Source organism: Mytilus trossulus, chromosome 9 (assembly GCF_036588685.1).
Source record: "Mytilus trossulus isolate FHL-02 chromosome 9, PNRI_Mtr1.1.1.hap1, whole genome shotgun sequence".
Taxonomy (NCBI): Eukaryota; Metazoa; Mollusca; class Bivalvia; order Mytilida; family Mytilidae; genus Mytilus; species Mytilus trossulus.
The window spans coordinates 76,995,078-77,016,798 of record NC_086381.1 but is presented as its reverse complement, the minus strand read 5'-3'; the positions used below and the strand labels follow the sequence as shown (position 1 = coordinate 77,016,798).

At 33.8% G+C, this 21,721-nt stretch overlaps 1 protein-coding gene across 1 annotated transcript in view; it reads right to left on the bottom strand.

The window, feature by feature from the left end:
* Nucleotides 1-21,721, bottom strand: part of LOC134684950 (uncharacterized) — a 74,098-nt gene that overhangs the window by 33,815 nt on the left and 18,562 nt on the right. The window contains exons 7-10 of the mRNA XM_063544272.1: nucleotides 19,497-19,586; nucleotides 13,521-13,596; nucleotides 7,292-7,534; nucleotides 6,412-6,897 (exon numbers count right to left, since the gene is read on the bottom strand). Of these exons, the coding sequence (XP_063400342.1) occupies nucleotides 6,412-6,897; nucleotides 7,292-7,534; nucleotides 13,521-13,596; nucleotides 19,497-19,586 (895 nt within the window). The remainder of the gene's footprint in view (nucleotides 1-6,411; nucleotides 6,898-7,291; nucleotides 7,535-13,520; nucleotides 13,597-19,496; nucleotides 19,587-21,721) is intronic.

The window sequence follows — 21,721 nt, the reverse complement described above, 5'->3', positions numbered from 1 at the left end:
TCTATCCAAAAAGATTTGTATAGTATATATAGTGTACCACTTTTGGGACAAATTATGTCAAAATTATAGAAATATCCATCAGCTCTAACTCAAACTGTGGATAATTAAAGGTTAAGAGGGTCTATAATTCAGTGTGACAGCTTTATATATACTAATTATTGGCTTTTTCAAAATGGACCAAATCCCTACTTTACCAAATTAAATGCTTGCTGGGCACAGTCTGATACAACTGCAGAGGTCAAACCGTGAACAGTTGGGGCAAATATGGACACAATATTCAAGCTCGATGTTGTCTGAATTTCGATTGTGATCAATTTTTTGAAATAATATAGGTTTAAGACACAAAATAAATGTAAAAGATCTTAAAAATCTATTCTTAAAACTTTTCAAAAAATTTGGAATTTGAAAATTTTTGAAAAAAAAAATAAATATGAACCTTTACAAGAGAGCACACGCTGAATTGTCTCGCCTTCTTTACTTATCATTGATATTATGTTGATAGTCCTAAATATAAAGCTTTATTACAACTGTCACATAAACTTAACATTAACCAAGAAAACTAAACATTGACCAATGAACCATGAAAATGAGGTCAAGGTCAGATGAACCATGCCAGGCAGGCATGCACAGCTAACAATTCTTCCATACAACAAATATAGTCAACCTATTGCTTACAGTTTAAGAAAAACAGACAAAAACACAAAAAACTTAACACTGAGCACTGAACCATGAAAATGAGGTCAAGGTGAAATAAAACCTGCGCAACTGACATATAGATCATAAAATATTTCCATACACCAAATATAGTTGACCTTTTGCATATAGTATTAGAAAAAAAAAATCAAAACTTAACTTGGACCACTAAACCATGAAAATGAGGTCAAGGTCAGATGACACAGTGCCAGCTAGACATGTTCATCTTACAATCATTCAATTCACCAATTATAGTAGACCTATTGCATATAGTATTATTAGTATATGAAAAATAGACCAAAACACAAAAACTTAATTATAACCACTGAACCATGAAAATAAGGTCAAGGTCAGATGACACCTGCCAGTTGGACATGTACTCCTAAAAGTCCTTCCATACACCGAATTTACAAGACCTATTGCTTATAGTATCTGAGATATGGACTTGACCACCAAAACTTAACCTTGTTCACTGATCCATGAATTGAGGTCGAGATCAAGTGAAAACTGTCTGACGGGCCTGAGGAGCTTGCAAGGTACGCACATATTAAATATAGTTATCATATTACTTTTAATAAGAGAGAAATTAACATTACAAAAAATCTCCACTCTTTTTTAAGTTGTCACTGAACCATGAAAATTAGGTCAAGGACAATAGACATGTGACAGACGGAAACTTTGTAACATAAGGCATCTATGTAAAATGTATGACGCATCCAGGGCTACCACCTTCTAAAATATAAAGCTTTTAAGAAGTAAGTTAACACCGCCCCCGCCGGATCACTATCCCTATGTTGAACTTTCATCGACAAATGTTGCAGGCTCGACAAAATCCTTTAATATAATTTCTCCCAGAACAAATTCAAGATTGAATTTTAAAAAATATGATGTTGTCTGACAATAAGTGCAGCACTCCGTTCATGCTTATGATAAAATAAAGAAATACTTGGCATGAGTAAAGGTTTATCCTGTCCAGTACTATAGAAAAAAATTCACATAACATTTCATTGCATATCAGAAAATAACCATCACTGGAAGTTAACCAATCAAATTTTTCCCCTTATTTTATCTGTGTACAAGGTTTAGTCACCATGTAACCTCAAGATTACAAAATATTCTATAGAAATCACAAATAAAAAAATAATGGTGCTTTGAAATACCCAAGACATATGTTTATGACTCAGAAATCTTTTACTGCAATAAAATGTAGGATTAATTAGCTACAACTGTCAAATTCAAGGGAATGTTTTTTTTCCACCTATTTTCGTATACAACCGGATGTGACGTACCATGATTTGGGGGTATTACACCTAAAGAAATTTTCAGAAAAACACTTTTTACAATATATCATGATGTAATTCTACTGTTCTCTTGACTGATTTGAAAATTTTCAGTTTTTTTGTCTATGCTCTAATTTCCGAAAAGAATTTAAACTTGGTATATTTAATAAATATTATTGTCTTTCTTGGATTCATTTATTGTCATGGGTATCAATTTACGTGGATAGAGAAAAAAAGACAATTCATGGTATACGTAAATTCAGAGATCACTGATTAAAATAAAATCAGATACTTCATTCGTGATATCCCGTTTGAATTAGGAGATCATATAATCTCCTTTGTTTGATCAATGATACAAAAAAAATCATTGGAAAGGTTTTGAATTGTCAAAATCCTCACTTGGTCATTCTAAGTGATAGTGTTCATTGAAACTTCAATTACAATCGTGGACAGAGACAACTAATAATTTGTTTGTCTTACAATTTATAAATTTTTGTCAGCATTTTATAAGGCATTCATCTCTATGATTGATATATGATTGAACGCTTATTTCCCCTCATAGCGGTATAATAAACAATCATATAAGTAAAAGGTGTGAAAATAAATGTTCCTGTCATAACCAATATTACCTGCAGGCAGTATCCCTGTAATTAATCCTTTTGATTTTTAGTCACAGTAAACCAAACTATGACACGGTAATTAACAACTTGCATTTATTTTCATTTTGTCTAATATACAAGCTTTAACCCTTTCAAGGCGAACAATGCGTTGAGGCATCCCCGTAGCCAGGCCGAACAATGTGTTGAGGCATCCCCGTAGCCAGGCCGAACAATGCTTTCAGGCGTAGACAATCACGTGATAATCATATTTTTTTTGTCTTTTAACTCATTTCCCCCCGTAAAGCTATGTTTAACCTATACATATATAGGTTTTCAGGAAGCTTGTATATCACAGTTAAAGAATACCAATTCTGACTGAATTTGATACGTTATATATACTTCAATACAATGAAAGATCGGTAGCGTCAACAAACAAAATAAGCCGCCGCCATTTTGTACATAAACATGTGATGCGAACATGTGACTTTTTTCGTCGAGAAAAGGTTATTTGGAAGGAAAGTTAAATTTAATTTCATGAATATTTTGATTAATATTATGATACAAATTACATAAAACCATTTTAATAATTGCACGGAAAATAAAATCAATTAATAATCCGACTTCCGTCGGCGCGGTAATTGGATTTTTCCCACGAGTGCAAAAGGTCGCACTCCTTTTATGGAAGTTCTAAATAAAACAATCCAATCACATTCCTCTCTCACTTGCCGATGTCAAGGACGCAAAATTATAGTAAATATTAGTAAAATGTCGTTTCATGGTCTGTATCGTGTCTGTAACATTCTGAGACATAAAAATGTCCGATAGTTTTGAGAACGAGTTTGAGGGATTTTTGGTGGGAGAAGTAGATCTTCTTGGTCAACGGTATGAAATGCATTGACCTCAAAATGACATCGGTGATGATTTCATGATCACTCCTGAAGTGATGTTGAAAGAGAAGGGGTCAGCGAACTTTCAGATGAAAATAATGACAGCTGACAGATGTAAATAATGGCCCTGATGTCCCCCAACAATGACTGATGGCACTAAGAATTTTATATATTGAAATTTGAAAGAGGTCTTCCCCATTTATCCCAGAAGTAACTGGTCCACAAAACATATGAGACCCAAAGAAGGATATTTTTTCCAGATGTTTCTATCTGACAACCAAATAATTGATAGTTATAATTAGATAAGATAAGACATTTTATTCCAAAGATAGGATATTTTGATTCTAGTGATAAGATATTTTTATTCTAATTAAAGGGCCCATGAAGAGCAAAGTAATATTGCAATGATTTGATAATTAACATAAAACCGGTAATGTTTTTATAAATCATATACATGTATAAATATGAATATAATCATCTCAATTTTAAGATGTTAAACCGCAGCCAGATCAGAGCCACACACATATATTAGAGTAAAAAAGCCATAACAATTATGTTTTTATTTTAACAGGCAATTATTCTCATATTCAATATATATGTACATTGACGGAAAATAAAATATAATTGTATGAGCTTTAGAATTTAGGACAGAAATGTTATATTTTCTGACAATGTACATACATGTATATTGTTTTTATCCTGAAATTTATTAATCCCAAAACTTGAAGGCTTTATCATGTTTATAGTTATTAAAAATATAAGTCATGGTCTCTAATTTTTCAAAGAAATGGACGAAATTATGCAGATAATAAGGTATCTTCACTTCACTGATACGCACCAGCGAGGTGAGCAAAGATGGGAGACTAATAATGATGTATCTTACAAACTCGGAAATTAAAGACCCTCTTAACAGACAAAAAATGAGAGACCAACATGTCCCCAAACGATAGGTGAAAATTCATGATATCTTACAAAGGGAGGGATGCATTCAAGCAATTCATGCCTTCTAAAACCAAGAGATGGGCCATCAAACTTTGGGTTTTGGTAGCGTCAGACATGGTGTATGTCATATTGTGAAATCTACCATGTCAAGACAGATCAAACACATGTAGGTTAACTATGTTTGCCAGTAGACTTTGGGAAACAAGATAAGATGTCACATATGCTTGGCTAGGGTAGCTATTAAAGGTACACAGGAAAAAAGGTTTGAAAATATGGTTGTGTTGAATGTAGAAAACCACTTTGCCTACCCCATTGCTTCACTGTCTCCCACTCAGTCAAAAATTAAACTTCTTAAATTAACAGTTACTTTGTTACAATTTTTTATTTGAATAGATATTATATATACATAATTTGTTGAAAAGGTTTTCACAGATAAATTGTTGAAAGGATATTCATAATTTATATTTGTTGTTACAGTTGACATTTTCATTTAATTTTTTTTTTAATAAGGAACATTAAATTATTTTCATCATTGAACAATACAAAACCAAAGACAGTGGAAATTCTAGCATCCCATGGAGTCAGGACACTTATAATAAATAATTTTAAAAATAAATCATTGACTTTTTCAAAGTAATTTTATTTTTAAAAGTGCATGATTGTCTTTCAACATTTAATTATGTCTCACTTAATTTATCAACACATTATTAAAGTGTTAAATGTACATGGATAAGTGTGTCAGGTCATCTTACATTTAATTAATATTTCCATGCACTCAGTGGTTTGATACAAAAAAAAACAGAAAAAAATATTTGCACATTAAAAAAAAAAGCACATATTAATCTCAAAAGTTTTGAATTTACCAGAAAAAAATATCATTAGATATCTCCATTAAAATATTAAAAATTCCACAAAAGATCCCAATAGTCAATTTAGATCAATATTCATGCAAAAATTCAAAGAAAACATCGGACTAAGAAAGACAACTCCAACTTATCCAGGGACACAACTTCCTATCTGGTGATTGCATTGTACAGGTAAAAAAATGGCCGCCGCGGAATTTGTCAAACCATTTTCATTCGTATTTATTCTGACTTATAAGCTAGAATTTTGACTCTGGAGTTATTTTTTCTATAAAACTATGATAAAGGATCACTCGAAATTGTTAATTACCATTTGTATTGTTAATTTAGAAGATCGGAGGCAAAAATATAAACCGGTCACAAAAAAAAAATAGATTTCTCAAATCAAACGTCATTTTCTTTCCACAAAAGGTTAAAAAAAATCAAAAGTAGGTATTGTCATGTAAATTTATTTATATTGCAACACTCCTTTCATACTTAAGTGTAACAATATCGAGTTTGAAACCAATTTGATGAGAAACAACAAAGATACACACGTTTTTTATTAAAACGTCATTTTTTTCCCATTCACACGTCAAATTAATTCAGGCCAGGCAAACTGCGCGCGGAAATTTGATCAGGTCACACAACGTCGCGAAAAAAATCAATTCAGTAAGGAAAGTGTTAAACAGTTTTAATCAATTTTAAAATGTCATTTATCACTGATGTTATATATTTTTTATTATTTAATTGACCAAAATACCTTTATCTTCTTTCAATAAAACACGTGTTAATTTGAAATGTTTATCGCTAGTCAACACTATAAGAGAACTGCACAATATAACCGGAAATAAACATCCGAATCCAAACACATTTCACGTGATAATTTTTCATTGAATTCTTAAATTCAAGGTTCGCTGTGACCCCACAAAAGCCACGAAAATTGGTAAATCACGAATAAGAATGAATCCACAGTACTTCATATCAATGCTGCAAAATGTGAAACATATTGAGGTTAATATTGTAGTTTGTGACAAGCTAAAAGTGACAATGTCAATAAATTACGTAAACATTTAGGTTTGCTTAAATATTTAGAAAAGATATCACCTTGCTGTTATAAAAATGTATCCTGTTTGCATTATCTGTGTGTAATAAACATGCATATTACCTGCTGGCGTTGGTGTCATGTGCTGCCCTGGAAAACACATCACATCAGGGACCTGTTCATGCAAATCTTTGCTTCCATCAAATACTACAAGAAACAACGCCCGGAACGTCATGAAGGTCTGATGTGTTGTTAGATAAACATATTGTCCACCAAAGTCCCAGAAGATAAGACGCCCAACTTTCATCTTATACTTCCCACTTTTGAGGACTTTTTCCATTTTCCTTCTTATTTCCTCTTTAGTCATTCTTGTTCTCATTTTCTTTCCCATCTGTTTTACCGTGAGAGGCACATTGGAGGATTTCTTAGGTGGTAGAGATTGTGCTGCTGCAGACTGTTCTGAGGGCAAAGAGGACAGTGTGGCTTTGGCATAACCAGTTGGACTTGTATCTGAAGCCTGATTGAACTTTTCAGTGAGTTCACTCTCCTCTTCTTTGAAAGAGGTCATTAACACTTTGTTGTAAACAACATCCAGGGCGTTATAAGAGTCTGAAATTAAATTTAATACATCAGGCAAATCAAATCCAAAACAGCTACAGGCTGCCAAAACCAAGTGAAGAATATAAGAAAAATCATAATTAAGATCAAAATTCAATCTTATCAAGTGTAAATAACATTCACATAATGCTATAAATGTATTTTAAAGAGAGTCATGTTTTAACTGATGGATTGATGACATTATTGATTATCGAAAATAAATATCAACTTATTCCATAATTTTAACATTAAAATTCAAATTGAATTAACTTGGTGCCTGAATAGAACTCAAAAAACATATGGCTACAATGTAATGTGATTAAAATCAGTGCTATAGCATGTCTGCTGATAGGGAGGTCCACACAACAGCATGTGGTAAGATATTTCTACTTGTGTATTTTCTCACCTGGGTCAATTAGAATCCACTCTTTCGTCTCAATGTCGAGGCCACAGCGACCTTCTACGAGAGAAATGCCGTCAGTCGGCTGTCGACCATCTAGTACAATATCACCAGCTAACAGCTTCACAAGAGTAGACTTCCCAACGGAAAACTGGCCGGTTACCATGCATCTCATATCAAATGATTCATAGCTGCCCTTGCCTAATAAACGATTTAACATGGCAGACTGTTGCCCTTTTCCGATGGGATCTGAAAAAAAAAAAAAGTTTGAAAGTTTAAATTTCATCATGTTTGTGAAAAAAATGTATGCATACACACACTCAAAGATAATTTCTCCACTTTTTGTCTCTGACACTGGACAATGTTTCAATAAATTTATCTTAAATAATACTATTAGACAAGGATATATGTTTCTTATGATGCTTGAGATGTGTTATTTACAGCAATGACTTGTGACATATTTCCTATAAAGTCACAGTGGTCTTTAAATAACCTTAATTAGAAGTTTGCTGCCAACGCTCTCTCTGTCATTAAAATAATAAATGAGTATGTTAATGTTTTGATCCGTCAAAGTGTCGATATGTCAATGTGTTGATTTCTCAGTCTATAAATGTTTTGATATGTCCATGTGTTGATGTATACGTTTGTTAATGTGTTTATATGTCAGTGTGTTAATGTGTTGATGTTTGAATCTGTTAATGTGTTGATCAATCAGTGTGCATTGAGTTTTGAGTCTGTTAGTGTGTAGATCTGTCAATGTGTCAATATTCAATGTGTTTATGTATGAGACTCACTATGAGTCTGGTAATATGTGGATCTATCAATGTGTCGATGCATGAGTGTAAATGTTGACTTGTCAATGTTCTGTAAATGTGTCTATAAGTCAATGTGTGAATGGTTAATGTGTTGATCTGTTGGTGTGTCGATTCGTCATGTGTTGATGTATGAATCTGTTATTGTGTTGATCTGTCAGTGTGTTGATATGTCTACTTGTTGATGTTTGAGTCTGTTAATGTTTTGATTTGTCAGTGTGTCAATTTGTTAATGTGTTGATGAAGGAGTCGGTTAATATGTTTATCTGTCAGTGTTACGATATGTCAATATTTTAAATCTGTCTGAGTGTCTATCTGTCTATGTGTTGATGTATGAGACTGTTAATGTGTTGATCTGTCAGTGTTATGACGTATAAGTCTGTTAATGTGTTGATGTGTCAGTGTTTCAATATGTTAATGTGTTGATATATGAATCTGTTAATGTGTTGAAATGTCAGTTTGTCAATATGTCTATGTCATGCTGAATCCATCTGTTAATGTGTTGATGTATGAGCCTGTTTATGTGTCGATATGTCAGTGTGTCGATATGTCAATGTGTTGATGTATAAATCTGTTAATGTGTTGAAATGTCAGTTTGCCGACATGTCTATGTGTTGATGAATCCATCTGTCAGTGTGTTGATCTGTCAATGTGTTGATGTATAAATATGTTTATGTGTTGATCTGTCAATGTGTTGATGTATAAATCTGTTTATGTGTTGATCTGTCAGTGTGTCGATATATCGGGGCCTTTTATAGCTGACTATGCGGTATGGGCTTTGCTCATTGTTGAAGGCTGTACAGTGACCTATAGTTGTTAATTTCTGTGTCATTTGGTCTCTTATAAAGAGTTGTCTCATTGTTAATTATACCACACTTTGTTTTCTATATGATCTGTCAGTGTGTCAACATGGCAATGTATCAATGTATGAGTCTGCTTTTGTGTTGATCTGTCAATTGTCGATTTGTCAATGTGTAGATCTCTCAATGTGTCAATGTGTAACAAGCTTTAGAATTGTCAATGTATTAATATGTCAACATGTCAATGTGTCAACTGGTCATTGTGTCGATATGTCTATGCGTCAATGTTTGAATTTGATTCTCTTTTGATTCCTCGTTTTTGATATGTTGATCTGCCAATTAATTAATCATTGTGTCTATCCATCTATAGGTCAACTAGTCAAGGTGTCTATCATCTATAAGTCAACTGGTCATTGTGTCTATCCTTCTATAGGTCAACTGGTCAATGTGTCTATCGTCTATAAGTCAACTGGTCAATGTGTCTATCGTCTATAAGTCAACTGGTCAATGTGTCTATCTGTCTATAGGTTAACTGGTCAAGATGTCTATCGGTCTATAGGTCAACTGGTCAAGGTGTCTATCTGTTTATAGGTTAACTGGTCAAGGTGTATATCTTCTATAAGTCAACTGGTCAATGTGTCTATCCATCTATAGGTCAACTGGTCAATGTGTCTATCTGTATATAGATTAACTGGTCAAGGTATCTATTGTCTATAGGTCAACTGGTCAATGTGTCTATCCGTCTAAAGGTCAACTGGTCAAGGTGTCTATCTGTCTATAGGTTAACTGGTCAAGGTGTCTATCATCTATAAGTCAACTGGTCAATGTGTCTATCCATCTATAGGTCAACTGGTCAATCTGTCTATCTGTCTATAGGTAAACTGGTCATGGTGTCTATCGGTCTATAGGTCAACTGGTCAAGGTGTCTATCCGTCTATAGGTCAACTGGTCATTGTGTCTATCGTCTATAGGTCAACTGGTCAATGTGTCTATCCATCTATAGGTCAACTGGTCAATGTGTCTATCTGTCTATAGGTTAACTGGTCAAGGTGTCTATCGTCTATAGGTCAACTGGTCAATGTGTCTATCCGTCTATAGGTCAACTGGTCAATGTGTCTATCCTTCTATAGGACAACTGGTCATTGTGTCTACCCTTCTACAGGTCAACTGGTCAATGTGTCTATCAGTACCCTTCTACAGGTCAACTGGTCAATGTGTCTATCAGTCTATAGGTCAACTGGTCAATGTGTCTATCTGTCTATAGGTTAACTGGTCAAGGTGTCTATCTGTCTATAGGTTAACTGGTCAAGGTGTCTATCGTCTATAAGTCAACTGGTCAATGTGTCTATCCATCTATAGGTCAACTGGTCAATGTGTCTATCTGTCTATAGGTTAACTAGTCAAGGTGTCTAGCGTCTATAGGTCAACTGGTCAATGTGTCTATCCGTCTATAGGTCAACTGGTCAATGTGTCTATCCTTCTATAGGACAACTGGTCATTGTGTCTACCCTTCTACAGGTCAACTGGTCAATGTGTCTATCCGTCTATAGGTTAACTGGTCAATGTGTCTATCCGTCTATAGGTTAACTGGTCAAGGTGTCTATCCATCTATAGGTCAACTAGTCAATGTGTCTATCCGTCTATAGGTTAACTAGTCAAGGTGTCTAGCGTCTATAGGTCAACTGGTCAATGTGTCTATCCGTCTATAGGTCAACTGGTCAATGTGTCTATCCTTCTATAGGACAACTGGTCATTGTGTCTACCCTTCTACAGGTCAACTGGTCAATGTGTCTATCCGTCTATAGGTTAACTGGTCAAGGTGTCTATCTGTCTATAGGTAAACTGGTCAAGGTGTCTATCGTCTATAAGTCAACTGGTCAATGTGTCTATCGTCTATAAGTCAACTGGTCAATGTGTCTATCCATCTATAGGTTAACTGCTCAAGGTGTCTATCCTTCTATAGGTCAACTGGTCAAGGTGTCTATCGTCTATAAGTCAACTGGTCAATGTGTCTATCCTTCTATAGGTCAACTGGTCAATGTGTCTATCGTCTATAAGTCAACTGGTCAATGCGTCTATCCTTCTACAGGTCAACTGGTCAATGTGTCTATCCGTCTATAGGTTTACTGGTCAAGGTGTCTATCTGTCTATAGGTCAACTGGTCAAGGTGTCTATCGTCTATAAGTCAACTGGTCAATGTGTCTATCGTCTATAAGTCAACTGGTCAATGTGTCTATCCATATATAGGTTAACTGGTCAAGGTGTCTATCCTTCTATAGGTCAACTGTTCCAGGTGTCTATCGTCTATAAGTCAACTGGTCAATGTGTCTATCCTTCTATAGGTCAACTGGTCAATGTGTCTATCGTCCATAAGTCAACTGGTCAATGCGTCTATCCTTCTAAAAGTCAACTGGTCAATGTGTCTATCCTTCTATAGGTCAACTGGTCAATGTGTCTATCCTTTTATAGGTCAACTGGTCAATGTGTCTATCCTTCTAAAAGTCAACTGGTCAATGTGTCTATCCTTCTATAGGTTAACTGGTCATTGTGTCTATCCTTCTATAGGTTAACTGGTCATTGTGTCTATCCGTCTATAGGTTATCTGGTCAAGGTGTCTATCGTCTATAGGTCAACTGGTCAAGGTGTCTATCTTTTTATAGGTTATCTGGTCAAGGTGTCTATCCCTCTATAGGTCAACTGGTCAAGGTGTCTATCCTTCTATAGGTCAACTGGTCCAGGTGTATATCTGTCTATAGGTTAACTGGTCAAGGTGTCTATCGTCTATAAGTCAACTGGTCAATGTGTCTATCTATCTATAGGTCAACTGGTCAATGTGTCTATCTGTCTATAGATTAACTGGTTAAAGGTGTCTATCGTCTATAGGTCAACTGGTCAATGTGTCTATCCGTCTATAGGTCAACTGGTTAATGTGTCTATCCTTCTATAGGACAACTGGTCATTGTGTCTACCCTTCTACATGTCAACTGGTCAATGTGTCTATCCGTCTATAGGTTAACTGGTCAAGGTGTCTATGTCTATAGGTCAACTGGTCAATGTGTCTATCCATCTATAGGTCAACTGGTCAATGTGTCTATCTGTCTATAGGTTAACTAGTCAAGGTGTCTAGCGTCTATAGATCAACTGGTCAATGTGTCTATCCGTCTATAGGTCAACTGGTCAATGTGTCTATCCTTCTATAGGACAACTGGTCATTGTGTCTACCCTTCTACAGGTCAAATGGTCAATGTGTCTATCCGTCTATAGGTTAACTGGTCAAGGTGTCTATCTGTCTATAGGTCAACTGGTCAAGGTGTCTATCGTCTATAAGTCAACTGGTCAATGTGTCTATCCTTCTATAGGTCAACTGGTCAATGTGTCTATCGTCTATAAGTCAACTGGTCAATGCCTCTATCCTTCTACAGGTCAACTGGTCAATGTGTCTATCTGTCTATTGTTTAACTGGTCAAGGTGTCTATCTGTCTATAGGTCAACTGGTCAAGGTGTATATCGTCTATAAGTCAACTGGTCAATGTGTCTATCGTCTATAAGTCAACTGGTCAATGTGTCTATCAATATATAGGTTAACTGGTCAAGGTGTCTATCCTTCTATAGGTCAACTGTTCAAGGTGTGTATCGTCTATAAGTCAACTGGTCAATGTGTCTATCCTTCTATAGGTCAACTGGTCTATGTGTCTATCGTCCATAAGTCAACTGGTCAATGCGTCTATCCTTCTATAAGTCAACTGGTCAATGTGTCTATCCTTCTATAGGTCAACTGGTCAATGTGTCTATCCTTTTATAGGCCAACTGGTCAATGTGTCTATCCTTCTATAAGTCAACTGGTCAATGTGTCTATCCTTCTATAGGTTAACTGGTCATTGTGTCTATCCTTCTATAGGTTAACTGGTCATTGTGTCTATCCGTCTATAGGTTATCTGGTCAAGGTGTCTATCGTCTATAGGTCAACTGGTCAAGGTGTCTATCTTTTTATAGGTTATTTGGTCAAGGTGTCTATCCCTCTATAGGTCAACTGGTCAAGGTGTCTATCCTTCTATAGGTTAGGTTAACTGGTCAATGTGTCTATCCGTCTATAGGTTAACTGGTCAATGTGTCTATTCATCTATAGGTCAATGTATTAATATGCCAAAAACTACTTATTCTGTAAAATCCAGTTGAGCCGATGGCTGGATTTGGTTGTCAACTGAACAGGTAGAGAATGCTATATAAATCGGGTGAGAATGAATTTTAAGTTTAATGTGATCTGAAATCAACAGGTTGAAGAAAGAATAAATCGGATGAGAATGAAAGATATCTATTTTAAAGTTAATATGATCTGTAATCAATCAATCTTCATCAATAGCCTACTTTACTTTTCCTATTAATTTCAATATTTTTTATTTTAACATTATATGCAAATATCAAGGTTTCCATATATTAGAAATAAGAAACTATACATTATTCCAGCCAGTATATATAATAATTAACATTAGATGATTGCCTTGTGTGATGAACCAGTAGGAATGATAGTACCGCCATTGTAAGCAGACATCAAGGTTTCCATATATTAAAAACAAGTAATTATTATTTCAGCCAGTATCTGAATAATTAACATTAGATGATTACTTTCAACTACTGGTGCTGCAGGATCCGGTGATTGGGGGTCAGGAGTAACTTCTGGGGATGTCTTTGACATGACGGTCTACAAAAGAAAAACATGTAATAAACTATCATGCCTCATGTGAAAATTTGTCAAATAGCTTCATTGAAAGACATAGAGTGACCTATCGTTTTTAAATTATGTGTAATTTGGTGATTAGGATCATCAATTTGTAATAAACTATGATGCCTCATGTGAAAATTTGTCAAATAGCTTCATTGAAAGACATACGAGTGACCTATCGTTTTTTAAATTATGTGTAATTTGGTGATTAGGATCATCAATTTGTAATAAACTATGATGCCTCATGTGAAAACTTGTCAAATAGCTTCATTGAAAGACATAGAGTGACCTATCGTTTTTGGCGATTAGGATCATCAATTTGTAATAAACTATGATGCCTCATGTGAAAATTTGTCAAATAGCTTCATTGAAAGACATAGAGTGACATATCGTTTTTAAATTATGTGTAATTTGGTGATTAGGATCATCAATTTGTAATAAACTATCATGACTCATGTCTGAAAACTGGGCAAATAGCTTCATTGAAGGCCGTAATATGACAAATTTTATTAATTTTTTTAAATGTCCTGACCTTTTTCAGATAATTTATATATATTTTTTTTTGAATTTCTTTCAGGAGCAGCTACATAATGTATTGCCAAGTTCAAAAACAGTAGCGTTATCAACCATAATCATAATGGAGAAAATGCATAATTTCTTAAAGTATGTGTTACTATATTTGTTTTTATTTCTCCCATTGTTTAATTGCAAATAAAAGCACAAATTCAGGTTTTAGGCTGTTTTCTTATTTTTTTAATTCCATGATGTTTATTGCTTTAAAGGTATCAGACCACCAATTCAAAATTCCAAACTATTCCAACAATTTTTTTTTAATTTTCACAGCTTTCTAAATTTTTTACATAATTATAAAGTAAAATCACAAAAATACTGAACTCAGAGGAAAATCAATTCGGAAATTTATAACTTCACAAAAAGCAGTATAATGAATCGTACATGTATCATCTTTCTACCTGCCAATTCTAAATCATGTTTAATGTCTTGTAGTAAAATACCAACGGCCGAAGGTAACTACTAAACATAGCCCCTGTTTTTTTTCTGGAAATCTTAAATAAATATAGTATGGAGCGCATTAATCCTCAATCTTTAACTCATAAGCATGATAAGCAAGTAAATTATGTCTGAATGATTTAAATATATTTCTCTTTCAACAAAAGTTTTATTTCTGCAAATTGTTTGGTTAGTTTAAGTAAACAATAACATCAAGAGCGCTACATATTTTTTAGGGAAGGACTACTTTTATATACTGTGAAAGTACTTTAATTTGTGGGTATCAATTTCAGCAACATTTTCATGTTCATGGGTTTTTTAATTCGTGGATTTTAGTTTTCTAATAATAATAAAATTGACCCAGGGCGCAGCTTTATACGACCGCAGAGGGTGAACCCTGAATGGTTGGGGCAAGTATGGACACAACATTCAAGCTGGATTCAACTCTACATTTGGATTGTTATTAAATAGTTGACACAGCATAGGTTTCTGACACATAATGAATGTGGTCTAATGATTCAGCTCTAAATTTAGATTGTGATTAAATAGTTGACACAGCATAGGTTTCTGACACAGAATGAATGTGGTCTAATGATTCAGCTCTAAATTTAGATTGTGATTAAAGAGTTGACACAGCATAGGTTTCTGACACAGAATGAATGTGGTCTAATGATTCAGCTCTAAATTTGGATTGTGATTAAATAGTTGACACAGCATAGGTTTCTGACACAGAATGAATGTGGTCTAATGATTCAGCTCTAAATTCAGAATGTGATTAAAGAGTTGACACAGCATAGGTTTCTGACACATAATGAATGTGGTCTAATGATCCAGCTCTAAATTTAGAATGTGATTAAAGAGTTGACACAGCATAGGTTTCTGACACAGAATGAATGTGGTGTAATGATTCAGCTCTAAATTTAGATTGTGATTAAATAGTTGACACAGCATAGGTTTCTGGCACATAATGAATGTGGTCTAATGATTCAGCTCTAAATTTAGATTGTGATTAAATAGTTGACACAGCATAGGTTTCTGACACAGAATGAATGTGGTCTAATGATTCAGCTCTAAATTTGGATTGTGATTAAAGAGTTGACACAGCATAGGTTTCTGACAAAGTAAGAATGTGGTCTAATGATTCAGCTATTAATTTGGATTGTGATTAAATAGTTGACACAGCATAGGTTTCTGACACAGAATGAATGTGGTCTAATGATTCAGCTCTAAATTTGGATTGTGATCAAATAGTTGACACAGCATAGGTTTCTGACACAGAATGAATGTGGTCTAATGATTCAGCTCTAAATTTGGATTGTGATCAAATAGTTGACACAGCATAGGTTTCTGACACATAATGAATGTGGTCTAATGATTCAGCTCTAAATTTAGATTGTGATTAAAGAGTTTACACAGCATAGGTTTCTGACACAGAATGAATGTGGTGTAATAATTCAGCTCTAAATTTAGATTGTGATTAAAGAGTTGACACAGCATAGGTTTCTGACACAGAATGAATGTGGTATAATGATTCAGCTCTAAATTTGGATTGTGATTAAAGAGTTGACGCAGCATAGGTTTCTGACACAGAATAAATGTGGTCTAATGAACTTAAAATGTTTTGTTTGCCTATGAGAAATTCACTATGCTGTTGACTATTAATCCTCTCAAAAAAATGTTTGAAGAAATTTTATTCTTTTTTTAAGAAATCTGAAATGAAAAAAATTGAACCCCACCCCAATTTTTTTTCACATCCTCCTTTCCCTTATTCCAAAACTTATCTCAATTCAAGTTTCTAATGAAGTTTGCAACAATAACTACTCATTTAAATACATCATAAAATATTAAAATGTAAAAAAATGTTTGTTATCACTGAATGGTAAAGATTGTTTTAATTTATTGGTTGGTAGCTTGTAAAAGTGAATATACATTGTATATTGTGTAAAACAATGATTTAAGTTGATTGAACTACTATTTTGGACGAAGAAAGGTAACCCTAATTGAAAATTTCTTGCTATTGCGCAATATTGTGCAATTAGATATTTCTTGCTATTGTGCAATACTGTGCAATTGAAAATACTTGCTATTGCACAATACTGTGCAATTGAAGATTTCTTGCTATTGTACAATACTGTGCAATTGAAAATTTCTTGCTATTGCTGAATACTGTGCAATTGAAAATTTCTTGCTATTGCTGAATACTGTGCAATTGAAAATTTCTTGCTATTGCACAATACTTAATATAATTTTGGATCCTGATTTGGACCAACTTGAAAACTTGGCCCATAATCAAAAATCTAAATACATGTTTAGATTCAGCATGTCAAAGAACCCAAAGAATTCAATTTTTGTTAAAATCAAACTTAGTTTAATTTTGGGACCCTTTGGACTTTAATGTAGACCAACTTGAAAACGGGACCAAAAATTAAGAATCTACATACAGAGTTAGATTCGGCATATCAAAGAACCCCAATTATTCAATTTTTGATGATATCAAACAAAGTTTAATTTTGGACCCCGATTTTGACCAACTTGAAAACTGGGCCGATAATTAAAAATCTACCGTAAGTACATTTTTAGATTCAGCATATCAAAGAACCCCAAGGATTCATTTTTTTGTTAAAATCAAACTTAGTTTAATTTTGGACCCTTTGGACCTTTATGTAGACCAATTTGAAAACCGGACCAAAAATTAAGAATCTACATACAGAGTTAGATTCGGCATATCAAAGAACCCCAATTATTCAATTTTTGATGAAATCATACCAAGTTTAATTTTGGACCCTTTGGGCCCATTATTCCTAAACTGTTGGGACCAAAACTCCCAAAATCAATCCAAACCTTCCTTTTATGGTCATCAACCTTGTGTTAATTTCATAGATTTCTATTTACTTATACTAAAATTATGGTGCGAAAACCAAGAAAAATGCTTATTTGGGCCCCTTTTCGGCCCTGTATTCCTAAAATGTTGGGATCTCAACCCCTAAAATCAATCCAAATCTTCCTTTTGTGGTCATAAACCTTGTGTTTAAGTTTCATTGATTTCTATTTACTTATACTAAAGTTATTGTGCTAAAAAAAAGAATAATGTTTTTTGGGCCCTTTTTGGCCACTAATTCCTAAACTGTGGGAACCAAAACTCCCAAAATCAATCCCAACTTTCCTTTTGTGGTCATAAACCTTTTGTAAAAATTTCATATATTTCTATTTACTTAAACTAAAGTTGTAGTGCGAAAACCAAGAAAATGCTTATTTAGGCCCTTTTTGGCCCCTGATTCCAATACTGTTGGGACCAAAAATCCAAAATCAATCCAAACCTTCCTTTTATAGTCATAAACCTTATGTCAAAATTACAGAGATTTCTATTTACTTATACTAAAGTTATAGTAGGAAAACCCAATGTCTTCAGATGACGAAGACAACAACGCCAAGGTGATACCAATATAAGACCAAAAAATTTTCAATTTTTGCGGTCGTATAAAAACTAAAGTAATTTGAAACGAAGGTTACAAATTCTCTAGATTGAAGGAAATTGCAAAGTAAACATTGACCGTGTAAATCGTAGTGATCACCCAAGATAGAGTGATCAAAAGATTATAGATCATCGAAGGTGTCAATTATGCCATCAACATGTCACAAAAGGAAAACAGTTACATAAACAAGTGCTATAAATGTATCTTGAATTGTAAAATAATTCTTATCAAAAGCAAGCCCAGCATGAAATTATTATATCCCATATGTACCAGAACTATGAGACATAAAATGAACACATTATCATATCATATTAATACCGGAAATCTGACTTCCATCAATCAAAAATATTTTTATATGAGAATTTTAAAAGATTTAATTTGTACAGTTTAGGTTTTTAATTAAATGGGACTACTCCTGCCTGCAGTTGTAGTTCATAGTGCGTTTGCCCAGTGACTACTATTATAGATCATTATAGTATTCTCAGATTTGGCGATATTCAATATATTCTCTAGATCATATTAGTAGTCAAACCTACAATGGGGATCTTTCATTGTTTTGATTTGGACAACAATTGTTTTATTTCGTTGGACACTTAAATTCGTGGATAAAGTCATCCACGAAAACCATGAAAATTGGTTCCCCACGAATAAAAGTACTTTCACAGTAGAACTTTACATTCTAAATTGGAGTGAATGGATTGGTGGTCTGACATTTTTACCACATGTTTAATCCACACAGTAATTGTTTTTCTATCTGTGCCATATCATCGGCCATATCACACGTGAGTAAAATTTACTGCACACTGCCTATTTAATGAGGATGTGATTCATTTGTTTTTGTATGTAATTTAAAAAGGTTGTGCAGGAAAGTTAACGTGACTAAGTTTACTCATTTCACAGAGGTTTTATCTATGTAGGTGGCTTTGTCTACCCGCTACATACTGAAAGCTTTAAAATCTATACACAGGTTGACAGCATACTAAACATTTTGTTAAGATGTGCTTTTTGTTTTAGTATAAGATTATTACATATTTGCATAAACATGTAAATCAAATTTTCCGCACAGAGATACACATTATGTATACATAAAAGGAGATGATGTGATGTATATACCTAGGAGATAGCCAGCTGATGACACAACAAATAAGAGACATCCAACAGATGAGACACTGATTTCAAACATTTAGTCTTTCGCATATGCCAACATCTATATTGGTCAACAAGCTTGGAATTGTCAACTTACCGGGTACATTGTTAACTGACAACAAATACTACAATGACATTGAAAACAACAGGCAACCGTTTTATTGTAACTTCAATGTACCAAGTCTGTTGTGTCTCTAACAATCTGTCAACATATTTGTAAATATCTCTTATTAATTAAGACAGAATATTTACCTTTAGGAAGTCCATCACTTCTTTCTTCTTCCTTTTTATCTCTTCAGAATCATCGCTTTCTATTGTTACCATATCATAAGGAGTCTCACCCTGAAATACAATCAAAAACTCTTTTATCAATCATACAAATATACATCTTCTTTAAATAATAGGCAATTGTTGTACTAATTTTACCTATACAATACTTGACATAAATCCAACAACTAATATGAAGTGACATAATAAAGAGATACATGAACAATATTTGAGATTTTACTGTTTAAGAGCATGAATAATCTAGACATCATTGAGATGGGAGCCATCTCTGTGAGCCCCGCTGAAATAATGTATGGTAAAACAAATTGTATCTTTACCATAGGACATGGAGTTGTCAACTGAAACCAAAGTTTTTAACCTTGACTTTTGACACACCCTCTGATGTTGGTTAATATACATGTCAAGTATAAACTTTGAAATCATAACGGTTCTCAAGATATAGAGTGGACACGATCTTTACCATAGGACATGGGGTTGTCAACTGAAACTAAAGTTGTTGACCTTGAACTTTGACCTAGAAATTTGTACATACATTATGACACACCCTCTGGTGTTGGTCAATATACATGACAAGTATAAACTTTAAAAAGATAACGTTTCATAGATTTAGAGTAGACACAATTTGTTACGGACGGACGAACGGAAAGACAGACGGACATACGAACGGACAGAATGATCACTATAGGGCGTCCACCAATTCTTATTATATGTGTAGAATTAATGTATTCCTGTATATTTACATTTTCTTTTTCTGTTTTCCTATATTGTACTCGTTATTTAGATTTTGAAAATATCGTAAACGGAACAGAAATTATTCATTGTTATTATATAATTTAAATCGATGCATCTTTTATTTTCGGTAAAAAAAAACATTTACAATTATACCGACATTTAAAAGAGTCTGTAATTAAAAACATTTTTTTGTTAAACAATATAAAATGCTCCGCTGGGCGCAACTTTATACGACTGCAGAGGTCCAACCCTGAACAGTTGGGGCAAGTATGGACACAAAATTCAAGCTTGATACAGCACTGAATTTGGATTGTAATTAAATATTTGACACAGCATAGGTTTCTGACACAGAATGAATGTGGTCTAAGAACTTAAAAAAATTTAATTTACCTATTCAAACCATATCATTATTATTTGCTTTTAATATATAAATCAGAAATAACCAATTAAAAATGGAAAATTTTAAAGAAAAAAATTGAAAAAAAAATCCCCCCTCAATTTCTTTTAACCCCCTTATGATTCATCACCCCAAACTCAATCCCAACCTTCCCTTTGAGGTATGGTACCTTGCAGTACAATTTCAGAGCGATCCGTACACTTGAACACAAGTTATTTTCTGGAAACTAGAAAAATGCTTGTTTTTTGGGCCCCTTTTTGGCCCCAAATTCCTTAACCTTTAGAGCAATTACCTCCAAACTCAAACCCAGCTTTCCCTTAGTGATATGGAACCTTGCAGTACAATTTCATAAAGATTCATGAACTTACACACAAGTTATTGTCGTGAAACAAGAACTAGAGGCTCTCAAGAGCCTGTGTCGCTCACCTGTTACTGTATTTACTGATGTCGGCCATCTTGGGTGGTAGGCGGGGTCATTAAATACTTTTTTTTAAAATAGATACCCTAGTTATGATTGTGGCCAAGTTTGATTAAATTTGGCCCATAGTTTTAGAAAAGAAGATTTTTGTACAAGTTACAAAAATGAGGAAAAGTTGTTCAATATTGACTATAAAGGGCAATAACTCCTTATGGGGTCCTCTAACAATTTTGATAATGTTAACTTATTTGTAGATCTTACTTTGCTGAACATTATTGCTGTTTTTAGTTTATCTCTGTCTATAATAGTATTCAAGATAATAACCAAAAACTGCAAAATTTCCTTAAAATTACCAATTTTAGGGCAGCAACCCAAAAACAGGTTGTCGGATTCATCTGAAAATTTGTGAGGGGATAGATCTTATTCTGATGGACATTTAACATGTTTAAATCTTGAAAGATTTGCCCTAAATGTCTTAGTTTCAAAGATATAAAGCAAAAACTGCATTTCACCACTATGTTCTAATTTCAGCCATGTCCGCCATTTTGTTTGGTAAGCAGGGTCATCGGACAGAGTGTTTAAACTATATACCACAATGATAATTGTGGCCAAGTTTGGTTAAATTTGGCCAAGTAGTTTCAG